The sequence below is a fragment of the Paramisgurnus dabryanus genome, chromosome 13, assembly GCF_030506205.2.
Source record: "Paramisgurnus dabryanus chromosome 13, PD_genome_1.1, whole genome shotgun sequence".
Taxonomy (NCBI): Eukaryota; Metazoa; Chordata; class Actinopteri; order Cypriniformes; family Cobitidae; genus Paramisgurnus; species Paramisgurnus dabryanus.
The window spans coordinates 31,006,875-31,032,642 of record NC_133349.1 but is presented as its reverse complement, the minus strand read 5'-3'; the positions used below and the strand labels follow the sequence as shown (position 1 = coordinate 31,032,642).

General features: G+C 37.3%; 2 protein-coding genes across 2 annotated transcripts in view; one reads left to right on the top strand and one right to left on the bottom strand.

Annotated features, from left to right (window-relative positions):
- The window catches only part of LOC135728333 (uncharacterized), a 32,630-nt gene extending 20,415 nt beyond the window's left edge, over positions 1-12,215 (top strand). The window contains exons 2-8 of the mRNA XM_073811682.1: positions 4,590-4,752; positions 4,837-4,924; positions 6,957-7,156; positions 7,253-7,382; positions 7,454-7,580; positions 10,392-10,631; positions 10,835-12,215. Of these exons, the coding sequence (XP_073667783.1) occupies positions 4,678-4,752; positions 4,837-4,924; positions 6,957-7,156; positions 7,253-7,382; positions 7,454-7,580; positions 10,392-10,631; positions 10,835-10,892 (918 nt within the window). The 5' untranslated portion in view covers positions 4,590-4,677 and the 3' untranslated portion in view covers positions 10,893-12,215. The remainder of the gene's footprint in view (positions 1-4,589; positions 4,753-4,836; positions 4,925-6,956; positions 7,157-7,252; positions 7,383-7,453; positions 7,581-10,391; positions 10,632-10,834) is intronic.
- A 4,089-nt stretch (positions 12,216-16,304) lies between these two features.
- On the bottom strand, positions 16,305-24,232 carry zc3h12aa (zinc finger CCCH-type containing 12Aa). Its single transcript, XM_065246346.2, has 6 exons — positions 24,094-24,232; positions 23,259-23,698; positions 21,211-21,350; positions 18,290-18,524; positions 18,098-18,204; positions 16,305-17,913 (listed from the first exon to the last, which is right to left on the bottom strand). The coding sequence occupies exons 2-6, from the start codon at positions 23,618-23,620 to the stop codon at positions 17,039-17,041; spliced, it is 1,719 nt and encodes a 572-aa protein (XP_065102418.2). The 5' UTR covers positions 23,621-23,698; positions 24,094-24,232; the 3' UTR covers positions 16,305-17,038.
- Positions 24,233-25,768: the final 1,536 nt, after the last annotated feature.

Here is a 25,768-nt window from a genome sequence, read left to right as displayed (position 1 = left end):
AGATTAAAAGTCAAATAACAGATTAATAGATGTTTCTTTGATTGTAAGGTTGCATGCAAAATCCATTTGGCTTAAAAAAACCATGGGGGCACGTGCCTCCTCAGTTTGAATGGGCATGACGCCTCTGTGTACACTGTAAAGCATTGTAGGTTATTTAAATGATTTAAAAATAAAATGCATGTAAATGATAACAGCAGTGAACAAGGTGTGGTATGAGTATGTAATAAGATGATTCATGAGGTTGGTTTGTTTTTTATTCAGAAGGTCTGTGCGTGTCTCTGTGGACCGTTACTCAGATATCTCACATAATGAAACCCTTGAGAGCCCGAGTGATGATCATTTTACATCATCTACATCCATTCACCACAGTTTAAGGAACTATCAAAAACTGCAAAAGAACATTATGATTTGGAATTAAGTATGGCTCAATAAATAATATTTTTAAGATTTTAACATTCCGTAATGAACTGCCAGACTGTGATTCTGCATAATAACAGAGCTGTTATCAACCTGAAAGTTAAACCACTGTACTGTAAATGTAATAAAACTGTAATAACATCATTGTGGAGTGAAAAGGACTGGCACTAAAGGTTATCTATATAACTTGAAATCTATCTGTTTGACAGCAAACAACATTGCCTCGCATGTGTCATGACCTGACCTCTTCCACAGGGACATGCTTTACTTAAAAAGGTTTGGAGTGAAAAATGTCATACACTGTAAAAAAAATCTGTAGAAATTACAATGTTATTGCAGCTGGGTTGCCGGTAATTTACCGTAGATTTACATTTATGTTATTTACTGGCAAGAGTTTGTTCAAAGTTAAATAAATTTTAAATATTAACAAGTCTTTATCTTTACAGAATAAAACTATACAATAACAGCCTCATGCAAAGCATTCTGGGAACCAGAAATCATCATTAACCTTTTTCTGTTTTTTGCTTCAGATTTTGTTTCCCAGAATGTTTTGCTTGATGCTGTTTTTTTTTTGTTTTACTTTGTAAAGACAAAGACTTGTAAATGTTAAATGTTCATTTAACTTTGAACAAAATGTTGCCAGTAAATAACAATTTATAAATTTAAATCTACGGTAAATTACCGGCAACCCAGCTGCAATTTCTACGGATTTTTTTTACAGTGTACATTTTGGTCTGTTACTCACACAAAGTTGTTGAATGCCTTTAATATTCTTATACAGCTCACTTTCAAACCTTAACATTAATTTGATCAAAAACTGAGAAGTCTGGGATGTTCTTTAAATTCGCCCTTTCTCGATCATAAATGAAAAAAAAAACAGAGTTTGAAATGATGGCAGGTAAGCAATAAGAGAAGTTTAGTTTTTAAGTCTCTCTCTCTCTCTCTCTCTCTCTCTCTCTCTCTCTCTCTCTCTCTCTCTCTCTCTCTCTCTCCAGTGTCATTGTTACAGACATTACACACCTGTTTACAGCAGGCCACAACTTTACATTCATCTCACTGCTGACAATCCATAAATACACAAAAGACCACAATTTACATAAAACAGTCAATCACTGTGACTTTTAGCCAAAGCTCACCTTTCATTTGAAGGCTCAGGATTAATATTTCAACATCATTCTCACTCAATGGGTATTTTTAGCTAAAGGATATATTTTTTAAAACAAAACACACTTGTTGTCATTAAGTGTGATTTGTTTAATTATGTCATTTTTAATGCCAAGATGACATTGTTTGAGATGTCTTTGTTATGGCAACTTGACATAAACCAATACATCATAACTTGTCATAAATCTGTCATAAACATGACATAGCAGAATAATTATCAAACTTAAGAAACTACCTAGTTTTATTGGTAAACATTATATTAAACTGCCATTTGAATGTCATTAAGTGTTAATATTATGTCAAATAATTTTAAATACCTTAACAAAATGCAACAGACCTTTCAAATGACTCTACTTAAAGATATAGCAGAAGATTTTCATTTTCTGGGTGGATCATCAAGACTATTGGTCATTCCAGTCGTCAATCATTCTGATGATATGTTGACATAAGGCCGTTGTACGTGCTCGTCCCTAGGTTCGCTTTCTGCACACGCGCACTTTCAGGTGTATACTGTATGTGTGGTGGGCTACGGTTTCAGCCATTTATTGAAGCTCGCGTTCTCACCGTGTTTTTTCAAAATGTCTGAGGGGCCTCAAGAGAAAAAGTGTCTATGAATTGTATGACAAGAAGAGAAAGGCCTCTGAAGAAAGAAACAAGACCAGAGGGTTTTTGGGAGACTATTTCACACACTGGCATGCGTTAAAAGCACAGGTTTAAAAAAAATTCACAGGTTTAAAGTTTAGAAATATAAAAGAATACATCAGAAAAAAATAGTATAAACCAATACTTAAAGTGATTATATTTGGAGTTTAGAGTGCATAGACTACCAAGTTTATCCTCTAGATGCCAATTACACACACAGCTCATTTAATTGTGCAACCCTTTCAAAAATATCTATTCATATGCACAGATCTGTACAGTATAGTAGAAAGATGTTTATAGATGAAGAAGCATGACGGACAGATGTACAAACAAAATCCACCTCTAGTATAGAAAGAATAGGATTGACTTATTTGTGTTTAAACTGAATTTTCTAGCAAACCCTCTGCCTGTTACAATGAAACTCACCTATAGAGTAAACTGTAGCATTTGCACTTCTCTCACTTTCGGTGTAATTGTATGAGAACGGTAGAGTCTACAAACAATAACAGCAGGGTCTACAAAAACCAAAATGTGTTAGTTTGAGCCTCACTGTGTTTAGTAAATGTTTGAACTACAGTACATTTGAAAATAGGATGCACATACCATCTGGTGGCAGGTCTTTAATACTGCAGTTATACAGTCAGCATCTGATGTAAGGGGTGCTTCTAAATATGCTTCCTCGTTTCCATGCTCCTACGTCCTACCACTCGAAAACTGAATGAGCTCGGCCATCTTGTAGGACATCCATAGGACGTCCTATGTGGAAGTGTTTTATCCACTAAACCTGATGCTCGTATGAATCATTTTCATATCTTTAAATAATTTCGAGACATTCGAGCTCAAGGCACGAAATAAAGCTGAAGTTCGTGCCATGGACACAGATCAAATTTTGCGTGACTATAACACGACTTTCCGTCAGATCAGTCTGGGATATGCAGTTAGGTCTAGGGGTGGGCGATAAACCGTTAGACATGATTAACTGGTAGAAATGTGTTTTTATTTTGATGTAACGCACCCACGTAACGCTCCTGTGTGCGTGGTCACGAAAACGTAACGTTTGTACACGTATTTAGGCACCGCAGTTTATAACAACTTATTTTAGGCCATTGAAACACAAACTACAGATCTATACGCAACTGCTGCTCATTTAGCTCGTGAGCATTTTTCCCGCTGTATTGGCCTTAAATACATATATGTGCCAATATTTCCCATCTTTGCAAGTATCCTCATAAATACAATTATTTAGAGCTTAAGAGAAAGTGAACAGCTAAAAGAGAAAATGCATGTGTAACGGTATGGATCCGTTCTTAAAGGGGAAGTTACCTAATTTTAAAATATAAAATATATACATGCATACATAATAATTTATTATCATTCCTTAATCATTGACTGTTTATCTTGAGTTTTGTTTGTTTTTATCTTCTTTTTATGCTTGTATAAGGTTAAATTATGAACATTTCTATGGTATTAAAGATTTTAACCTTATTAAACATAAAAAAAACTCTACCGTGATACATATCGTTATCATGATATAAAATGAATCCTATCGTGATAGAAGATTTTGTTCATATCGCCCACCCCTAGTTAGGTGGATGCATTTGTGATTGATATGAGTATTGAAATGTAATTAAGTGGATGTTTTTATTTGCTATGTATTACACCAGTGTCAAAGACAAATTTCTGCTCTGTGACAGAAAGAATGGACAATAAAGTTAACCAACTAACTTACTAACTAAAACTGTAGTGGATCTAGTGAGGCAGACTACTAAAATTCTGATTTTAACTTGCTGGGATGATTAATGTTTTAAAACATGAGGGAAACACTTCTTATAAACTTCTGTTGGATCAGATGCCTTCGGTTAGCCTGTGAAGCATACAGTGCTAACCTGTCATTTATTCCCTGCTCTTAAGACCTATTTCAATGCATCTACATCCTGAAAGTTGATCACTATTCACTACAAAGATATACAGATGTATAGGATCAGGTAGAAAATAGGATCAGGTACCATAGTATGCATTGAGATGCAAGGGAACGTAGCTCATTCACTAATCAGATTAGCCTGGATTTCGTCTCTGGGCTTGACGCGTCTGAGACTCGCTTAGCAACGGTTGATCTGGGTGCTTCAGTCAAACCTGAGGAGAAACATATCAACAGAAAGAGATTTATCAACTGAAGATCAGTACAGGAGCCATTCATTTAACCAGTCATTTATATCAAGGTATTTTCTTTCAGTCATGTCTGTGTGAAAGGAGTTTAAACTCAAGTAGGAAGTAGATCACTATATAATGGCTAAAGAGTCATGTGTCTGTATTGAATGAAGGTTCAGGCACTGAAGTAACTTAGTATTTTTGCCTTCATTTTACAGAGATTGACTGTACTGATTCATCTGCTCTGTAAAGAGGATTTGTTTCATGTGCTACAGGAATAAAAACACCATGTAACATTACCATAAAATGGCTTCGTATGTGCCGTGGTCAGCTGTTGTTTGGACTCTCAAGGGTCTGTTTTGGACATGGCGATTTTTCTGGGTAACTTTGTCTATGGCAACCTTTATAAACTCTATACATTTATTCATTTTAATTCACTTTATTCATTCTTTCGATTTTCTGTAGGTCAGCCCATATCATGCAATAAAATGTGCATCGTGGCCACCGCCTGTGCCTGACACTATTGATAAACCTCATTTTCAAGCAACCCCAGGTAACTCTTGACATTATTTGACTGCTTTTCAATGTACCTGTAGTTAAGTTATCTCACTCATATGTTTATCATAAGCTTGAGTAGAAAGCCTTTACTGTCTATTACATTCCCAGTCAACAATATGATTTCTCAATGAAGCTCACAAGATGTGGATAATGTGTGGATCACAGTGATCTAAAAGTGTAACCACACTTCCCACTCACTGTTTGCTCATATTACCCATAAAGCACACGATATACAAAATACCAGATGTCGCTCAGAAAGCTTGTCAGCATTTAATTGCAAATGATATCCGGCCAATAAAGATAATTCATTATTTTTCGAATAATGCAGCGGCCCGTCGTCACTTATTGCTTACTTAACCTAGTTTTTCATGTAATGGTTTGGCTACAATCTTAAAGACGTCACTGTTTTAGTTTTGCAGGTGTATGGTGTTGGGTGCATTTAATGATCGTGATGTCATTTCACTTTGCTTTATCCACTGCTGTTCATGATATGATTCAACCCAGTATCATGAAATCACGTACCAATAGTCACGTACATGTTTGATCATTTTCTGTCACACTGTCACGTTTTTCCGCGTTTTTACGTGAACATATCACGCATTTCTGTTTACGTGTCATTGTCGAAGCCAGTCTCATGGAGTTGCGTATAAATAGCACGAAGTGTGAAAATCGTGCGATACATATACCAAATTCCAATTTGGCGTGCATGTGATACGCCAGTCCTTCCCATTCACTTAAACGGCGCATCTTTTTTGTCGTTTTATTTATTGGTTTCTCAATTTTTTTGCTATTTTTTACCATTTTCCCTTGGGTTTAGGGATAGAACAACTTTTTGTTAAATAAAAATGACATCCTAACCCAAACCCCAATTCTAACCCCAACTCCAAGCGACCTTGGCTTAAATATGGACAAAAACATGGAGAAACCTATATATTAAATAACCTCCATAAGCAAATCTAAAAATCTAACCCTAAATCCAAGAGAAAATCGTTTAAAAAACAGAAAATTTGAGAAACCAATAAATAAAACGAAAAAAAAAAGATGCGCCGTTTAAGTGAATGGGAAGGACTGGCATATCATATGCAAGCCAAATTGGAATTAGCCATATGTATTACATGATTTTCACATTTCGTGCTATTTATACGCAACTACATGAGACTGGGTAGCATTGTCACATATTGTTACTCAACTGTTTTGTCCTATTTTTTTTTTGCCATTGTCGCTTCGGTTTAGGGTTAGATTTACATAAAATGACATCCTTTCCCAAACCAAACTCTAACCCTAACGCCAAGCGACAATGGTTTAAAAATCAGAAAATATAAAAAAAAATCTGAAAAAATAGTATAAACCAATACTTAAATTGACATCCTAACGCAAACACCAAATCTAACCCTAAACCGAAGCGACAATGGTTTGTAAATAGGAAAAAGCAGTTGAGTAACCTATATGTGAAATTGACACGTAGGCAGAAATGCATGATACAGTCATGTAAAATCGCGACAGTGTCACGGAAAAGATTAAAACATCTTCGTGATATAGGGTTGCATTATTGCAGATTCTTTATGTAATATCAAACCCTTGCTCTTCATTTTTCTTCTTTTAAGGGCCATTTTCATGTAAGATACAACTATACATTATATACTTAATACAATTCCAGTTTTCTGCGGTTTATTCTTTATGCTTTGAAACAATGCAAAATTGTAAATTAAAGTACATTTAGCTTTGACTACAGCTGTCCAGTAGAGGGCAGGCTTTCTTATGAAATAAAATCTCATTTATTTACTTTCACAGTATGCACAAATACTCAAAGTAACTTTTGGCCTTTGGTACCCAAGCAGACAACACCATCAAAAGTTAATGGACTTCAGCCTGTCAGGAATACACACCAAAGCTTTACATTACCTGTAAATGCAATAGTGACAATAAAGTTGACTTGACTGTTTGTTCCATAATTAATAACACTTTATTAGGTTTTGCATAAATAATGCAACATTATTTAACCATCATTGAACCGTCATGTATTAAAGCAGACGTAAATTTAGAGACTGAGAGAAAAGGCAAACCAGAGAGCAGAGCCCAGCGTGAGCGCACCAGCGCCCTGCACAAGAGGCTTTTAAAAGCTGAAGAAGAGATTCAGGAACTGAAGATCGAGATTTCCAATCAGAGAGCATCATGGGAAATGAGGTTTATCAAACTGCAAAGAAGACAACATGATCTTAGAGACCAGGTGTGTGGATCCTGTGGAAATCATGTACTTGAACACCTGTTTTTTTTTATTTGCATCAATCCCTGTTAAAGAGAGCATTATTGTGTTTGCTTCTAGTTGACCTCAGAGATTCTGGTGAGGTCGGGAATACTTTATAAAGATGCTGATTCAGAAGAGGCAAGTGAGGTCTTCACAGAGTCTGGCATGGAGAACGGACTCTCTGAAGAGAAAGAACAGGACGGTTCTGGTAAGAATTTTTCAATATAGGAGACTTTTTGTGAGAATGTAAATGTCTTCCTTACATGTGAATTCTTACAGGTGGTCTTAGACACATACAACCAAGAAATGCTTTCACAGTGGAAATGCTTAGAGAAGATGCTGACCAAAAGAGCTTGTGTGGCAGTCAACTTTCTTACCCTTCAGGTGTGGACGTGTCTAACACGAGGTATTTACCTTAAAGGGGCCACGGCATGAAAATCTGACTTTTTCCATGTTTAAGTGCTATAATTGGTTTCCCAGTGCTTCTATCAACCTAGAAAATGTGAAAAAGATCAACCCAGTAACTTAGTTTTGGTAAACCATTCTCTACAAGCATGTGAAAAAATAGGTCATTGAAATTTGGCTCTCTTTATAATGTCATAAGAAGCTCTTATTATAATAATACCGCCCCTTCATCTGCACTATCCAATCACAGCACTCAAATATAAAAATAATTCACCATCATTGTGATCAGTGTTTGCATTTCATCAGCTCATTTGCATTTTAAAGGACACACCCAAAACGGCACATTTTTGCTCACACCTACAAAGTGGCAATTTTAACATGCTATAATACATTTTCTATATTGTATTTTGAGCTAAAACTTATGTGCTCTGGGGACATCAAAGATTTATTTGACATCTTAAAAAATGATTGACATGTCCTCTTTAAACTAGTCACTTCAGACAGTGAAGATGTTTTGAGCTGTAGTGCTGTTGTGAAATGCAATAGTCCAGTTGAAACATACTGATATGTGTGGATCTTTTATTCGGCCCTACAAAACAAATTGTAGTCATTATACACAAAAAAATGTAATACTGTCTGTCACCTGATCTTAAAAAATGTTTAGTTTAGTGTAGTTCCTGCAGAATCTTGCACCAGGTCAATGAGAAACCTGTGTCATCATAAATAATACATTTCTATCATCTGTCTGTACAAATTATGAGATTATGCTTATTAAATTAAGGAAACTTTTTTCCACAAATTTGGTAATGACAAATTTTGACAATTGACAATTTTATCATTAATTCGTTTTAAACCATCAAGTTTTCTATTGTCTTCATAACACATTTTTCAGCTTGTGACAGCTTGTGTCTTTCCCATAGAACGCAATTCGATTTTCCCAGAAAAGAATGAAAGACATTACGGAAAAGGTCCATGTGCCGGGGTAACGCATTACAAGTAACGTGCATTATGTAATAATATTACTTTTCTGAAGTAACGAGTAAAGTAACGCATTACTTTATAAATGTACACATTAATATTTGAGTTACTTTTTTAAAAAAGTAATGCGAGGTACTTTTCGGTTTAATTAATTTAATTAAACTGAACATATTAGCATAAAATTATGTGCACTATGCGCCTAAGCGGGAACAGTTTGAGTCAGAAACGGAGATGGCAGGCCAGAGCTTGACATTTTTGCGATCATAAAAAACACATGCAAGGCCTGAAAGAGATCAAGCCTCAGCCAAGTAAGAAAAAGTAACGCAAAAGTAACCTAAGCATTACTTTTCATGAAAAGTAACTAAGTAATGCAATTAGTTACTTTTTTGGGGAGAAACTTAATATTGTAATGCATTACTTTTAAAAGTAACTTTCCCCCACACTGGCCATCACTAGTTCAATATTAATATTATGAAGCGACAAGAACACTTTTGTGTGCAAAGAAAACAAAAAAACAATTTTATTCAACAATTTGTTCTCCTCCAGACTACGCCGCATGCTGCTGATGTCACCTGTTGACGTAGTTGGCAACATTTTTTTACCCTTTTTTATTTAAGCCATCATGTAATAAGCAATACTTAAAGTACATTGCTAAAAACAACATTATTTTGTGCATTTGGTATAATACAATGTGTTCGCGTGGTTTATGGTTAAAAACAAATTTTTTTCCACATACCATACTTTTTTGTAGCTCCAGATTTCCCTCTACTCCTGAAACCCACAGATGTTGTTTATAACTTTCCCTAAATTAGCTAATCTGTACATTGTGATTGGCTTGAATACCTCTGACATACGTCACATGTGATGCTCTTTACCATGTTTGAAAGATTTGGGTGCGTACAGGAGTAACGTACTGCGTACTGTGAGTCCGAAGCAGGAGGAATTATGATAATTGCGGTCTTGTCAACATCACCAATCCCAGGAAGTAAACTGTTGCCTAAAATCCGTGTGTTCGTTGTAGTCCAAGAAAAGAGATTTACGTTGGAAACGATAACTTGCGTCATCAGGGGCGTCGTACTGGGGGTAAAACCAGTACTGATAACCAGGTCCCAAAGGAAGAGAGGGCCCTTGAAAAGTCTGAAATATATTATGGGGTGGGGCATGGGGGCCCATCAGGACTGCATATGCATAGGGCCCGAAATCTTGTGCAACGCCCCTGTGCGTCATCATTTAAGTTGGGGTTTGTATCTTTTGCATATTGTTAACATGTACTAATACACACTTACACACCAAAGGAAATGTAAAATCATGAATCAGATAATTGGTGCTTTTTAAACAGCCCGAATAAATGCAGAAATTACTTGCCATAGTATTCTGTGTCTGTACGTTGGCAACTATGTCAACAGGTGACGTCAGCAGAATGCGCCGTAGTCTGGAGGAGAACTAATTGTTGAATAAAATTGTTTGTTTGGTATTCTTGAGCACAAAAGTGCTTTCGTCACTTCATAATATTTTAATTGAACTACTGATGGCACATGGACCTTTCTGGTAATGTCTTTCATTCTTTTTTGGGCTTGATTGTGAAACAAACTGATGTCTATGGTACAGTCACAAGCCTCCTGGTTTTCATCAAAAATATCTAAAAATGTGTTCTAAAGACAATCAGAGGACTTGGTGGTTTAGAACGAAGGGGTAAGTGATTAATGAAATAATGTTGGGGTGAACTAACCCTTTAACTCCATTATTAAACAATAAGCGTCCACAAACTTATTGATGATATACACACTTATTGTCTGATATGCAAGAGAAATGTATGTAAAATGTCTTCATTCAGCGTTAGGTCCTGGATGGGAGCCGTAAGACCTCATCGGGTGTTTGTGCCCCACTCTCCCCTTGATCTGAAAATTGGGCACAGGGTTCGAGTCATGTTGCCCTCTGGACGGATCAGCGTGGGTACATTACAATACCTTGGCTACGTGCAGAACTCATCCGACTATCATATGGGTGTAGAACTGGAGGTTGCTGATAATGGTGAACATGATGGCACATATGAGGGACAATGCTACTTTCAGTGGTATGACTCTTTATACTCTGCTGAAAAGACCAGCCCAGTTTAGGCCGGTTAACCTGCACGTTCTCCTGAACAATTCACAACAGAATTGTAACCAATACACATGTTGGTTTTTTCAGCAGGGTAACTATTTTATATTTTTAAGATTTAGTCTTACTCTGGATATCTTCATAAAATACTGTATTCTTCTGTGTCTTTCTCTGCAGTGAAGCTGGACACGGTGCATTCGTAGCGTTCAGTAAACTGTTAATGGCTTGGGAGTAAACACAGGAGCACTTTGACACCCGTGAAGTCTCCATGGATCCACCATTCACCTGTGTACACTTTAACCTACTAATAGATAGAATAATAACTACTCGCTGTGAACTGAGTTACTATTTTACCTTGAAGGTGAAAGACAGGACATCACAAAAGTAATGACTAATATTCAGCGATCAATGTTTTGACTGAACCCTAGTGGTTAGACTTTAAAGGAGAACCGGTCTTGTTACAGGTTTACTAATAGTCGTCTCTACATATTAAACTGAAACAGGAGGAAGCGTTTGAACTTTAAAAGTGACACGTGTTTATGTGTTTAGCTGTGAAAGAAAACGAAAACAAGTTTGTAAATGAAGGGTGATTCAGTTCATTTCAGCAGGTGACATCATGGGGTATTACGCCCACATGGGATCTGTACACATTTACACTTATTAGTCAAACTACTGTAATCATGTGAAACGTTTAGTGTTATTCAATGTGTAATACATTCCAAAGCTAAATTATTCAGTATACTTCAATATTAATAGCTGAAAGCCTCATCTATAACAAAAAAGTTTACATAGAAGAAGCAGATAATATGTGATGAACTTATTGTGTGCACTTTTTCTGATTTCATAAGACAAACATCAGTGATGAATCATAAAGGGATAAATTTTAATACAGTGAAATTTCGCATGATGCTGATATATTATAATCTTACACATGAACATTAAAGTGATGTTTAAACATCATCTTGAGAAACATAACAGATTTCTCAAAGAGAGATCATGATGTTCAAATGTGTAGAAATGTTTGTTAATATGTTAACAAAGTTAACGCTGTGAGTTATCTTTGCGTTAATGTTACACACACACACGTGTGTATCGTTGTGTGTTCGCCGTTTTTTTATTTTTCTCACTTAGCTTCCTTTTATAAAAAGGAAATCGCATGTTCCCGTGAATTAAGTTAAGGAAATAAAGAATAATCACATGATTTACACAGAGATGATTTGCATTTTCATAACACACTTTCGGTGGATAAAAAACTTCCTTCTTCCTTGTAGAGGTGAATGAATAAACACATGGACGGAGAAAAGAACAAACGTTTTTATGATCAAATCTCTAATCTCACAGTTTTCCCTTTAAGGCCCTTTCATCCTTTATACAGTTGCTTATACAATACAGAATATGAGATCAGAATATGATATGAAGATAAATTTTGTTATCTCGAAATGCAGACAGGTTTGATACACACATACCATTAGTAAACATTGTTATTTTGTTTGTATACTGGCATATTTAGGTACACAATTATCTTAAATAGTACTAATAAAAGCTTCATGAAATAATAAATAGTTGAAAACAGATTGTATTTTACAAAAAACATTTGACTTTGAGTTAACTGCTAGGAAAATATTTTATTACCTTGAGCTCAAAGGTTGTAGTTTTGTAAAGAAATGTAAACTTACTTAAGTTTTTCAAAAGGTTTAATTAGTGCTGTAGTAATGTCGTAGTGCCTGAATGAATGAATAAAGAAGATGTTGACCAATCAAGAGAGTTTAACCTTATTAACTACCCACATTATGATAAAGAATCTAATTTATAGAACTGTTTATTACAAGTATGGACAAATCACTAAACTCTATAAACAGCTCTACTAAACCCACAAGACTTAAGATCAGATGTTGTTTATACTTTCTGATTCCTGAAATGTCTTTATTAACCTTCAGTTCAGTGTTGGCGCTAGTTTAAGATTATTTTTCTTTCTTAGTGATTATATTATATTAAGTAACCTATCATTTATAATGGTTAAAAACCTAAGTTTAATAAAAATAAAACATGTAAATCATTATTTTATTTGCAGGGTTTGAATTCATGTTTATCGCAGCAGAGTACATTTATCCATTGAGTGAGAAGTGCTGATCTGCTGTTCACTTTAAAGCTGAGGTGCATGACCTCTGAAAGCTAATGTTGACATTTAAATCACCTAAACAAACACGCCCCTACCCCAATAGAATCTGGACCTTCTTTTGATAGATCCGCCCCCATATAGGCCACCCAGGCAACAGTGTCGTTTAGTAGACACGCCCCTTACTGCTGATTGGCTGCTGATTGTGTGTTTTGGTAGTCGGCCCAACTTTTTTTCTAAAGCATTTTTCAGATATCATGCACTTCGCCTTCAAACATCATTTAGACACTATATGACTCTATAATGTCAAACATGAACCACATATGATGGGCTACAGTATATCCGGTTGTTAAGTGATGACGTAAGGAATACCGTTTCTGGGTCCAAACCTCCACTCATTCCAATAGTGGATATTATTTAAACATACAATTATGAGCACTATTTATTCATATCACACATTTAAGCGAACATTTTATAAACTCAGGCTCACGCTTGTTAAGTCATGACAGTTTCCAGCTCCAAGCCACCACATTTAAACAGCCATTTATGAGAACTAATTATTTATAGGACACATTTAAGCGAAAATTTTATAAACTTGCTTGTAAACTGCAGTCTCAGGCTTCCCAAATCAAAGACAGCAATATATTAATCATTCATAAAAAATCCAGTCTATAAATCCATGCGTGGTCATCTCGGATTTTGTTATGGAGATAAAAATTAGGATCAGGTGTTTTTGGTACTTTTTCATTATGAAACAAGTGTATTGTAGTCGTGATTTCTCTATGACATTTGTGAGCGATTGGACCCAGAAGCGGTGCATGACGTCAGACTTAACAACCGGATTAAACATGAAAGTTAAAGGTGCAGTGTGTAAGTTTTAAAAGGATCTCTTGACAGAAATGCAATATAATATACATAGCTTTATTATCAGTGGTGCATAAAAACATTTAATAATGTACCGTTATGTTTTTATTACCTTAGAATTACATTTTTTTATCTACATACAGAGGGTCCCCTTACATGCAAGTCGCCATTTTGTGCCGCCATGTTTCTACGGAAGCCCTTAATGGACAAACTTTGTTTACTTGGTTGTCTCCGAAGGTGACATGTTTGTCCTGTGACGGCTACCATAGCTTTTCTATGCGTTTTAGAAGCGAGGGTTGAGCAGTAGACTGAGCCGTTGGTTCCAATTTGCAACCTCACCACAAGATGCCGCAAAAATTTACACACTGCACCTTTAACAATATTCAATTCTCCAAGATTTTACAACTTTAGTAATGTACTGTGTAATGAAGACACGAGATGAAACTGGGCTTGTACTCAATGACAGTGCAGGGCCGTGCATTTGCTCATATTAGCACAGTTAGATAGACAACAACACAAACAGTGTTGGGGGTAACGCATTGCAAGTAACGTGCATTACGTAATAATATTACTTTTCTGAAGTAACGAGTAAAGTAACGCATTACTTTATAAATGTACACATTAATATTTGAGTTACTTTTTTAAAAAAGTAATGCAAGTTACTTTTCAATTTAATTAATTCAATTTAAAAATAAAATAATGTACTGAATTAAACTGAACATATTAAGATAGAACTACGCACACTGTGCGCCTGAGGGGGAACAGTTTGAGTCAAAAACGGAGATGGCAGGCCAGAGCGATCATAAAAAACATCTGCAAGGTCTGAAAGCGATCAAGCCTCAGCCAAGTAAGAAAAAGTAATGCAAAAGTAACTTAAAAGTAATGTAAGCATTACTTTCCATGAAAAGTAGCTAAGTAACGCAATTAGTTACTTTTTTGGGGAGTAACTTAATATTGTAATGCATTACTTTTAAAAGTAACTTTCCCCAACACTGGACACAACAGTGTAATATTACATAAATACCCATGGTACAGGGCAGTTAGAAAAAGGTGAATAAAACAACAGTATATTGTACATAACATTATCTTAATGGTTTAGTCATTATGTTAAATGAATGCATTCAATTTTAACTTTTTTCCTGAAAAATCATTACTAAATTGTGCAAAGAATTTGGTCTTCATGTATCTGAAAAGGGAAGTTGGAATATTAATGATGATGAAAAGCTACAGTAGTTTGTGGAGCTTGAAAGATTTGAACTATCACAGAAAAAAATCTACACTACTAATGGTGAAGGTGCTTCAATGAGGCTGTTTACACTTGACATTAAAATGCGTTTTCGTCGATCGGATTACAAGTGGACGACGTTAATGCCAGGTGTAAACGGTGTTCAAAACGTTTTGAACGCGTCCACTTTCGACCACTTTCAACTAGGGCTGGGCAAAAACATCGATTTTCGATTAATCGTTTTTTAAAACGTGGTCGATTCAGAATCGATTCTCAAAGAGCAGAATCGTTTTTTTTCTTTCAAATTTATTTCTGCAAACATTGAACGAAAGATTAACATTAATCGAATTACTAGTCTTCTTCACTAGATGTCACCCTCTTTTTTGTCTAGCGCATGTTACCAAGGAGCAAGAGGCAAGCCTGTCATTCATTCATTCAGTGCTTAAAATGGCGGTTTCAGGTGCTTCGTCGATTTTATTAATTACCCACTTGTAACCTGCTGTTCACTGTTCTTTTTATTAATATAGTATTTGTATTAAATCTATATTCATTGAGTTGAATAGAGTATAAAAACCGGTCCGAGAACCAGAATCAAAAATTGAATCAAGAATCGAAATTGAATCGATTTGGTAGCTTGTGAATCGAAATTGAATCGATCTGGAAAATCTGAATCGATACCCAGCCCTACTTTCAACCACATCCAGAGGTAGTCGAAACCACTTTCGATCGGATCGCTTTGGAGTTGCGGAACGCAAATGTGGTTGAATGTGCCTTTTCTCCGCCCATTTATCTAATCTGAGGTATTAAACACAAGTTTCACGTCTTTTTTTGACTTCTGGCGTGAACATACGGTGAAGCCTTTCATTGATTAAACTACTGCGGGTGTTCTCCGTAGTTTCGTTTTGAAAGCGTGAAAGTTGCGCGATCCTATTTCATCAATTGCGCTGATAATACAGAGAAAGCTCCAACATATAAACGTACAAAACACTGTGCAGCATGTATACTTGCCAAACAAGCAGCGGGCTCCGACATAATATAAGTTTGCGTCCATATAAACTCATAATTACTCCCGCTCGCGTTTGAATGACAGCAGAGAGACTCGCCCACCGTCTCACGGACCGCTCCCTCACAGTATTCAGGACAGAAGCGGTCGAAAGTGGACAAAAGAGACGGATTTAAATACCAGGTGTAAACGTAATGTGTCGCTCTCGTCCACTTGTGATCCGATCGACAAAAACACATCTTAATACCAAGTGTAAACAGCCCCAATGGGTTCTTTACAGCGATGCCACAGAAGAACCATTCAGTCCAAGCATTTCTTACTTTACCTTTAATAGTGTCAGGAACTGAGACATTTCTCCAATGCAAACAAGCATTTGTGCAACAGAAATTTTCTGTGGATGTTAAAGGTTTTTTTCTAGAAGAATTGAATCTGACAAAGAAACCTTAGGAAAGCTTTATTTTTAAGAGTGTGACTTGATAAAAAGGAATATAAAAGACAACTTCGAAGAAATGATAACACTTTACAATGTATGTTGATCCAGATAATGTCAGAAAAATGCTTTGGGGGATTTCCAGCTTTTATGACTGGAACAAGGAAGTACAGCAAAATTGACAAGCAGTCACAAGTTGTATTTCTTACATTCATTTCAATTATTACCTTCAGACCAAGTAATCACATCTTAATGTATTATTTCTACTTATACCACGGGGCCTGTTGAATGCTTTATTCTGATTGGTTGAGAAATGTTCCACAGGTGTTGATTATGTTTCAGTAAACACACACCAGAAGAGTCAAATGTCTTAAAATATCCACCAGAGCAATGTCTGTGGTAACCGTGGTATAAGAGGATTAATTGACTCCGGTCCTTTGAATTATTTATAAATAATGCACACCCACAATATAACAGCATAACCAATATTTATAAATAATTCAATCAGTCAATTATTCCTTACATGTACACATTACACTTAAACTATTTAGAATTTCCAAAATACATTTCTGTTTCCATTAAAACTGCACATGTAGTCTTGCCATGTGCTACAAGTTAGATGCAATGTGCATCAACCTTTGAAAAACAACGATAGAGAAACAATTGACTTTCTAGTCATACATAGTTACCACATGTACTATGTGATAAGTGGTTTAAGCGACATTCGAAACATCGTCCAATCCTCAGAAAAATTCTCCCTTTGATTTGAGTTTGAGAACCTCTGCAGCAAGTTGTTGGGCATCTATCAGCTGTGGGAACATGTCCATAACTCTGTCAACATGATGTGGGTTAAAAATGGCATAAAGCTTCCTCCGGACCTCTTCACGATCTTCCTGTGGTTTCACGACTTGGCTGCGCAGGCGTCCATAACTGTCAGGCGAGCTGTGGGCATTGGGGCTGGGGAGAGGTTCTGGTAAGCTGTTCGCATGCATCTGTGGTAGGTAGAAAGCGTAAGGCCAGCTACTCTGCTGCATGTAAGCGGGTAGACTGTAATGCTGGAGAGGCCCGGACATAGGAACAGAGCCGTAGGCGTTACAGCCGGCCTGATAGTTACAGGAATAAGACCTCTTGTTGTCACCGCAGTGCGGGCCACCTGCCGACAAGATGGGGTTTGATGAGCTGGACATCAATGGATGATTGTGTCTCATCTTGTGTTGCTCCTCAAGACTGTGACACGACTCGGAAAACTGGCTGACGTAGGAGCCGAGGCCAGAGTCCGAACTGAAAATGGATGAAGGGTTTGTTGGGAACTGAGGTTGTAGACCTGATGCAGCACTGGCGGCTGGAGGCTTTTTTGCTGAGAAAATGGCGTCCCAGTAACGGTCGTTTCTCTCTTCACATTCTAGATTGAGCTTCTCTTCCAGTTCTTGCTCCAGTGACGCAGAGCAAGAGCCAAAACCGGCATCATATCTTTTCTGAACGTCTCTCTGTGATCCGGTTCCTCTGCCGTCCGCAAGTCTGGCGTTATCTCGTAACTCGTCTGCTAGCGAACGTTGCGATTGGTTGGCACGCTCAGGGTGGTAGAACTTACACTTGATTCCGTATGTGCACTTTTTACCTGAAGAATGAGAAATACACAAGACTGTTAACTTCTTATCGCACACTTTGCATGGTGACGTGTACAGTATGGCTAATGGTCAGTGTATATAAAATACAATTGTCCAATATGTTTGTGCATTACTGATTTAAAATGTTAATTCATTTGATCAGTGGTTAGCTATCTAAGGTGCCGAAGTACCTACCATATGGACAGAGTTGCCGCTTTTGGTCCGGTAACATTGTTTTCTTTCGAAGAAAATTATCTAAGTTGGGCCCATGACGGCCGAGAGGATCGTCTGGTGGCATGAACCTGTGCAGAGTGAAACAGTAATGTTGTGTAGGAACACTTTAGCAGCTTAAACAGTGATAAATATTGTGTTATTAAAAAGACATACTTGTCATTGGCAAAAGAGTACATGAGCAGTCTCTCCTCAATGCACCGCTTCCACTCCGGACGTTCGCTCTGCAGATCCCGGTATGTATCGTTAGACACTATTACGCCATCATTATCATTAGCTAGCTTCACAATAAAGCGATCGTCGTAGCAGACCACACGCTTTCCTCCAACCCTTCGTGAAGGCGTAAACACAAGAATCTTCTTCCGTTCAAGCTCATCTAAAATGTGTTGATCTGGAAAAGAAAATGAACACATTGCATTCAAAGGTTCTTGCTTTCCACTGCTTTACATTTATAAATAAACCAATGCTGTCGTAAGTTACGGCTGCAATCGCAATATCCCCATGAATACACTATCATTGAACAATAAATAATTATTTACACAGCAGTAGACTAAAAGCCGCATGAAACCGGTGATAAGGGAAAATCTTGAACTTCCTGGTGGGGAATTCCCTGCAGGAAACTTCCTTATTCTTTTGTCTCAGTTATTTTTCTTCTTGAGCGAATTGATTTGTGGAATGTGAGCGGGGCGTGTTTACAGAAAACAGACGGTCCACAAAGCAACAAGATTATTATCTCACACCCCTGAGCTGTTCAGCTAAACCTGAATGAGTCCAAAAACAAAGATCATATGGTGGATAATATTGCTCTGTGATTCATCGTGAGCCGAGGACATACAGTATTACACACCCATACAGTACAGTACATGCAGACAATCTCACTATAATTTGCATAGTGGATAAAAGACAGAAATCCTCTGCTTCACCTTACTAGTGGTTTGAAGATGACAGTTTATAGATTCAACTTTGTTTGTAAAAGGTGTCATAAAATGTTTGACATGTGTTTTCATTGTACTTTAAGCAGTACGTGCTACCGTTTGCATGTATGTGTTTAGTGCATTTGTTGTGCATGTATTTCTGCATGATCTTGTGTATTTCTGGATACTGTTTTCACTTAATGTGTGTCTCATAAATTATTATTAGACAAAGCTTACATTAAACCCAACATCGTTTCTGATACAGTACTGTGCAAGTCTTACTGTGCATTCAGACCGCCACCGGCGAGAGCGTCAATAAAAGCTCTGGCTGCCCTGCCAACGACGCTAAAGAAAAGTTGTAGTGGACGCTCTGACGCTCGAATGCATTCTCTGAACTCCTCTCAGACGGAGGTTTCCGCCTTCCGATTGGTTGCCGCCGAACATTTCCGCCTTCCGATTGGTTGCCGCCGAACCGCGTCATATCTCATTACCATAAAGTTGAGTTGATTTCAACTCTCCTTGACGCTCACGCTGTACATAACGCACCGCGCTGCTGCTCGCTGGAGGTCGCCGCCGGCTCTCATTGAAAATAAATGACTTCCGGCCACTTTGACGGTCTGAATGCACAGTTAGGCCACCGTGCCAAGAGAGCACACACTAGACGCGATTCCGCATCAATTGCGCATCCCTTTCGCATGAATGGCGCGAATTGAGCATTGCTGCGGCAAAGCGCTAGTTGAAAATTTTGAACATGCCGCGTTAACCAATTAGGAGCTAGCGTTAGTAGTGACGTGATTACAGGAAGCGAGCTGAGTCGCGGAAGCCCCTCCCATGACGCAAAGTTCCGCGTGAATATCTCAATGACTAGAATGAATTAAACGAGTAAACTCAAACTGTTCAAGCAGCAAACTAGGCTCGGTAGACGCGATTTGGACGCCTCAAACACGGCTGGTGTGAACCCACGGTAAGACTTTTGCACAGTACTGTACTGTAGGTGAACACAGCTTAATCCATATATGTTAAAGACACGCTTTCTGTTCAGGCATTTGTCTTCATCTGCGTTTATGTGTGAGACTTTAGAATATAGGAATCCTTTCCTTTCACAACTCAATCCCTTTTTTACAAATCTAAACAGTTTAAGCTGTAACGGCATACCCCCTTATCCCCGGTATTCATTCCTATGTTTCATCCCTGACTGTGACATCAAAATTGTATCACGAACAATAACATTAATTGTATTTACATGCACAAAATAAATGTAAATCTATTAAAAAACAAGCTTATTACAGAAAGCTGTTTTCATGCGGTTACATGCAAATTTATAAACCGGCTACTCTGCATTTACACAGGATTTAGAGATTTGTGGGGTTTCTCGCAGGCAGTGCTGCACCGCTTGTAGTACATCTACTAGTTATTCAAGAAGCTGTCAGGAAACCCGTAAGAAGCTACAGTATACTGCTAAATGCAACAAGAGTTTTTAAGGTCACAGTTTCTCCATAAAATACACGAGTCAAGAGCAGACTTTTATGCATTTACTTTACTTTTGCATACGTTTGTAATGTTTATCTATTACACATGGTGACATGCGCACATAAACAAAAGTGCAAGAAATCTGGTAAAGGTGCTTACCAGCAATGCAAATGGTGCCAATTGGATTTTGCTTAATTAACCCCAAATAATTTCATTTTTAAGGAACTTTTGGGTGAACTATCTCTTTAAAGTTGTTTATGTCCTTTCCCCGATTAAAAAAAAAAAACGCATTTACATGACCTTACACATTATCATCTTATTAAGCATGATCATAGTAAGACGTGCATGTAAACAAAGTTTCATGACAACCCAAGGGGCTTTTTGACCTGACGCTGGGTTGAAAATAACCGCTCAACACCACATACAGTACACGAAAGAGAGGAGATAAGAAATGTGTTATCGCTTTAGTTCATTCGTAACAGTGTCATGACGAATGATGAGGTAATGCTACGTCATACAGTTCACTGCTGGCTTTTCTCACAGTGTTAAAAAATGCAGTTGAGTTAGTAGCTGTCAGTAAATCACTTGCCACCGACCTGGTCATAAAGTTTAAAAGAATCCGAGTTAGTTGTTTTTACAGGAACTGGTTGCTAATGATGACTCATTTCTCCTGTGATGAGGGAGTGGCTTTACCTGAAATAGGCACATCAGGCCTGGGCTGCTCTCTTCTCCAGGACGGCACGAATACAGTAATGTTCCTGTGTCCTCGCTCAAGGAAGTAGTTGACTGCCAGCTCAATCCCTCTGCACGAAAACACTTCCTTGTTCCCATGGCTGAAAGAATATGAGAGTATAAGTAGAAGCATTGCAAAATATTATTTTTACATCCAAGCATAGACAATGTTTACTAGATAAGCACAACAGATGAAAATCTTACAACTTGAAGATTATCTGATATGAGACAGAATGAAGTCTCGTCATTCCATCTATACAGTATGTTTACTGGAAAACACATCAATGTGCAAAGCAAAACAGTTCCCAGGTTCAATGAGTGCAGTAACCAGTTTTGAATTTGCTTATAATGCAACATGAATGCAAGTTCAAACAAGACCTGATCTGCATAGTCACAAAAGTCTGTAAAGTCTATTAAGACAACAACTGGAAGCCCCGCCTGCAATGCTTGAAAGATGTCTGTTAGAAATGCTTATGGTACAACTGACAACCTTTATAACACTGTAGAAATACATAACACGGTTATGTACATTATGACCTGTTATGAACAGTGCAGTGCAATGCATTTATGTACGTTATGCCAAGATGCATTGAAAGTAGGATGCATCAATAAAGATCAGATCCATCCAACCTGATCTTTATGAATATGAAGATACATGACCGACACGGTGAACGTGATTTCACCAACTAGGATGTGATCCTGGATCAACACCATTGTCATTTTCATTAAATCAGATTGCAGGAGTAGGATTGGTGTGTATGCTAGATTCAGGTTTAGGGGCTTTTAAGAAATACTCAAACTATTATTTCACACTCATTTGAGGGTTTAAAAATGGTTAGGGTTTGAGTTAATTGTAGGTTGGGGTATCTTTGATTAAAACATTGATCCAGGAGTTTGAGAGACTTAAAAAACAATTCAAGTTTTCAAAAAATAAAATCCTTCACGTACATGCTGCATGAGCAATGTGTCTGGAATGTATGATGTGTGTGACAGCTTCGGCCTACAGGATGTGAAATGGTTAAACATTGTGTGTTGTGTAGGATTTGCATATTGGAGATTCACAAAGCAAGTAAAACCCTTGTTCTGAAGTTCAAAGTCCAAGACAACATGCAAGGAAGCGGTAAGAGTGCCATAAGAGAGCTGATATATTTTCAATAACCAAAAAGGAAAAGAAACAAACACAAAATTATTATAATATTATATCCTGGGGAATAACATGAAAAAGTTTCTTTTACAACCGGAATAGGAAGTTAAATGAACAATAGTTGTGTTTCCATTACCCTTTAAATTATCATATTGACAGTGCGGATTAAAAATACAGTCAATGGAAACTTTGCAAAAATTGCACTATATCACAAAAACAGTTTTACTATCGCATGTGGTGGTTTTTTATAATTTGCAAAACTGCAATGGAAACAGTTTATTCGCATTTTTTAGGCCAAGTGATGTATGTAAATGACATAATCATTATTATAAGATGATGCGGTGTGTACTAAAACCCCTCAGAAACACATCATAAGTTGGCATTAATGTTTGGATAACACTCCCACATCTCTTTAGATTAAAATAGTGGCTTAAAATAGCCATCATCCATCGACGTGATGTTTCAAATGAATTTCGAGAGCAAAAACTATGTTTTAGGCAGATATTATCGATTAATGGAAACACCGTAATTGCACAATTGTTTTTATCGACATTTAGAAAATATTGCATAACATTTGCCCAAATTTGTAATGGAAACACAGCCATTGTTGTTACCGGTTCAAAGGAAATCTTCTCCAATGCAATTTCTTCAGAACAGCTGCATCAGTGAACCATAAACTCCCCAGGTTTAGCATTGAGTCTACAGTATCTTTATTTTACAACATTAGGAGACTGCACAAGAAAATAACTCTGCTTCTGTGGTACAGCGGTGCAAAAGCTAATGCGAAATTAACTGTATAATGCACTTTGAATAAAACATCCGGCAAATACATAAAATTAAGAAAGGCACAGGTAAACGTCCTCACCTCATGGCCACATTGCTGCCATCAATGACTATGGGTTTCAGGTCACTCTCGGCTTCAGCGGTGTCCTCTGGCGTGGACTCTCTTGAACCTGGTCCCCTAGAAGAGCCTCCTCCACGACCGGACAAACCAAAACCCTCCTCACATTCAGAGGTTGAGAAAGGCACAGCCTTCGCCCCGGAGCGAACCAGTTCCCCCAACACCGCGTTAGTGTCCGTACCCAGGCCGAGCTTGCGCAGGGCGGCTTTGACCTCCTGTGGAGAGTAACCCAGCTTACGAAAGAAGTCCACCTTCATCTGTAGGTCAGAGAGGTTCGGCCCGTCGTGGCCCAGGCCGGTGGATTGATGGTGACACCTGGATTGCATGGCGATGTGTGATGCTCTTTAGTGTGAGAGCTTTCGTGCCATCCATAATGTTGCTGTTGAGTCTGAATGAGGCCGAAACTGAAACAAATTGACAGAAAGCAAGTTGAGGAAAACTAAGTTAAACATGCACATGAAGTAACATGCTTGTGTTCACATGAAAGATAAATCTACATCTGTCTGTCAGTTCAACAAAACTGTAGATTATACTGAGAGCCTAGAATAGGTGTACTTAACTACACACGTGAGTATCAAATACAAATGCTTAATGCTGTAACCACATTGAAAAAAACAAATCATCAGTGAACCCTCAGGTCAAGTTAGCTTACACACAGAGGACAGAAGATTATGAGGAAATGAACAAACTTTGTAAAGTTTTTGTAAAGTAAAAGTAAACAAATGAAATGAGAAGCATTCGGTGTAACTGTATTAAATGTAAAACAATAGAGAGAAGAGAAAACATATATCAGACATACCATACTGTAAATCCTAAGATGATACTTCACTGTAAACTCTCTGCTTTATGACGTCTTTCATTGTAACACCTTCCTTTTTATTTATACTTCCTGCTTCCAGGTGACTCGAGATTTGCTCCACCCCCACCAGACACACCTCCACAGACTGAGAGAGAGAGAGAGAGAGAGAGAGAGAGAATATATGTCCATATATGTTTTACATTAAACATGTACATTTTTATAAAAAAGGACATATCTTATTTCAGAGTTTATGATCATGAATTAAGTGTTTGTTATGAGATTAACTGTGGTTCACAAGTTTGCCTGCCCATTAATAGTTAATGGTAAACAAACATAACTTGCTGTCCTTGAACGGAGCTCAAACGAGCAGAAGAAAAGAGGAGGGATGATTGAAGAATTATCAGTGACTGCTGCTTATATACGCTTGTAATAATGATTGACAGGACTGAATATTTAAAACCTATGTTTCTTATACTAAAGATGAAAGGGTGAGAACACAGGCACAATGTCAATACTTTAATGTTTAATTACAGTTTAATTATACTTATTTGTTTGTGAGAGCACTCTATGTTTACTTTTCTATGTTTACTTTTCTTTTGCTTTTCATTTCCATTATCATTTCATTACAATAAAAAAATCATAGTCTACTGAGGTATCATTGCGTTATCAATAATCATTTTAATGTATAGTTCATGAGTTGGTGTGCCTTTAGAATCAACACATCCTCATCCCATGGCGTCAATATTTGACGCCACTTGACCATGCGTCAATATGTTACGCGGAGGGTATACCCTTCGCGTCATTTTTTGACGAACTGGGGACTTCAATACTATTAGGTACGCGAAATTAAACAGTTGTCGCCTGACATTGGGGTTAGAGTTAGGTTTGGGTAGGGATGTCATTATGTAAATCTAACCCTAAACCGACGCGAAAATGGTAAGAAAATGGTACGAAAATAGGAAAGAGAATGCAACGGACTCAATAGTATTGAAGTCCCCAGTTCGTCAAAAAATGACGCGAAGGGTATACCCTCCGCGTAACATATTGACGCATGGTCAAGTGGCGTCAAATATTGACGCCATGGGGTGAGGATGGGCTATTAGAATCTTATGATAATAATAATGTTTACTCTAGATTACTACTGATGATTATATATGTGACAAAAAGAGAAGAGATGCTGAGATTCAGAGGCTCATCTTGATAATATTTAGAAGATTAGATGGTGGTAGTGCTCCCTAATTTAAACTGAATAACTTTACTACAATAGATAACTGATGTGATGTGACTTTTTATACAGTTTGACAACACACATGCACCCACACACACAAACCATTGTCAAACCACTCAACAACAGAAGTTCAAATAAAAGATGCAAAGGCTAACTGCATGATGATGTCATTTGGTGACATCAAATATTGTCAAAGCACCAGATGACAAATAAATCGAATCCTCTTTCATCTTAGCTAGTATAACCAGATAAACCACCGATAGTTTACAGAAGATCTCCGATTAAGGATCAGATTTCTAAAGTAGCTTTAATGTTGATTTCCGATCTCATAACAATCTTTAACAATAACAATAATATAGCTGCACAAAGCAATACGGAGGTCAAGCCGAACAAGGGCACAAAAGGAAATTTAGAAATTTTTGAAGAGCAGTTTAAAAAACATAGGAA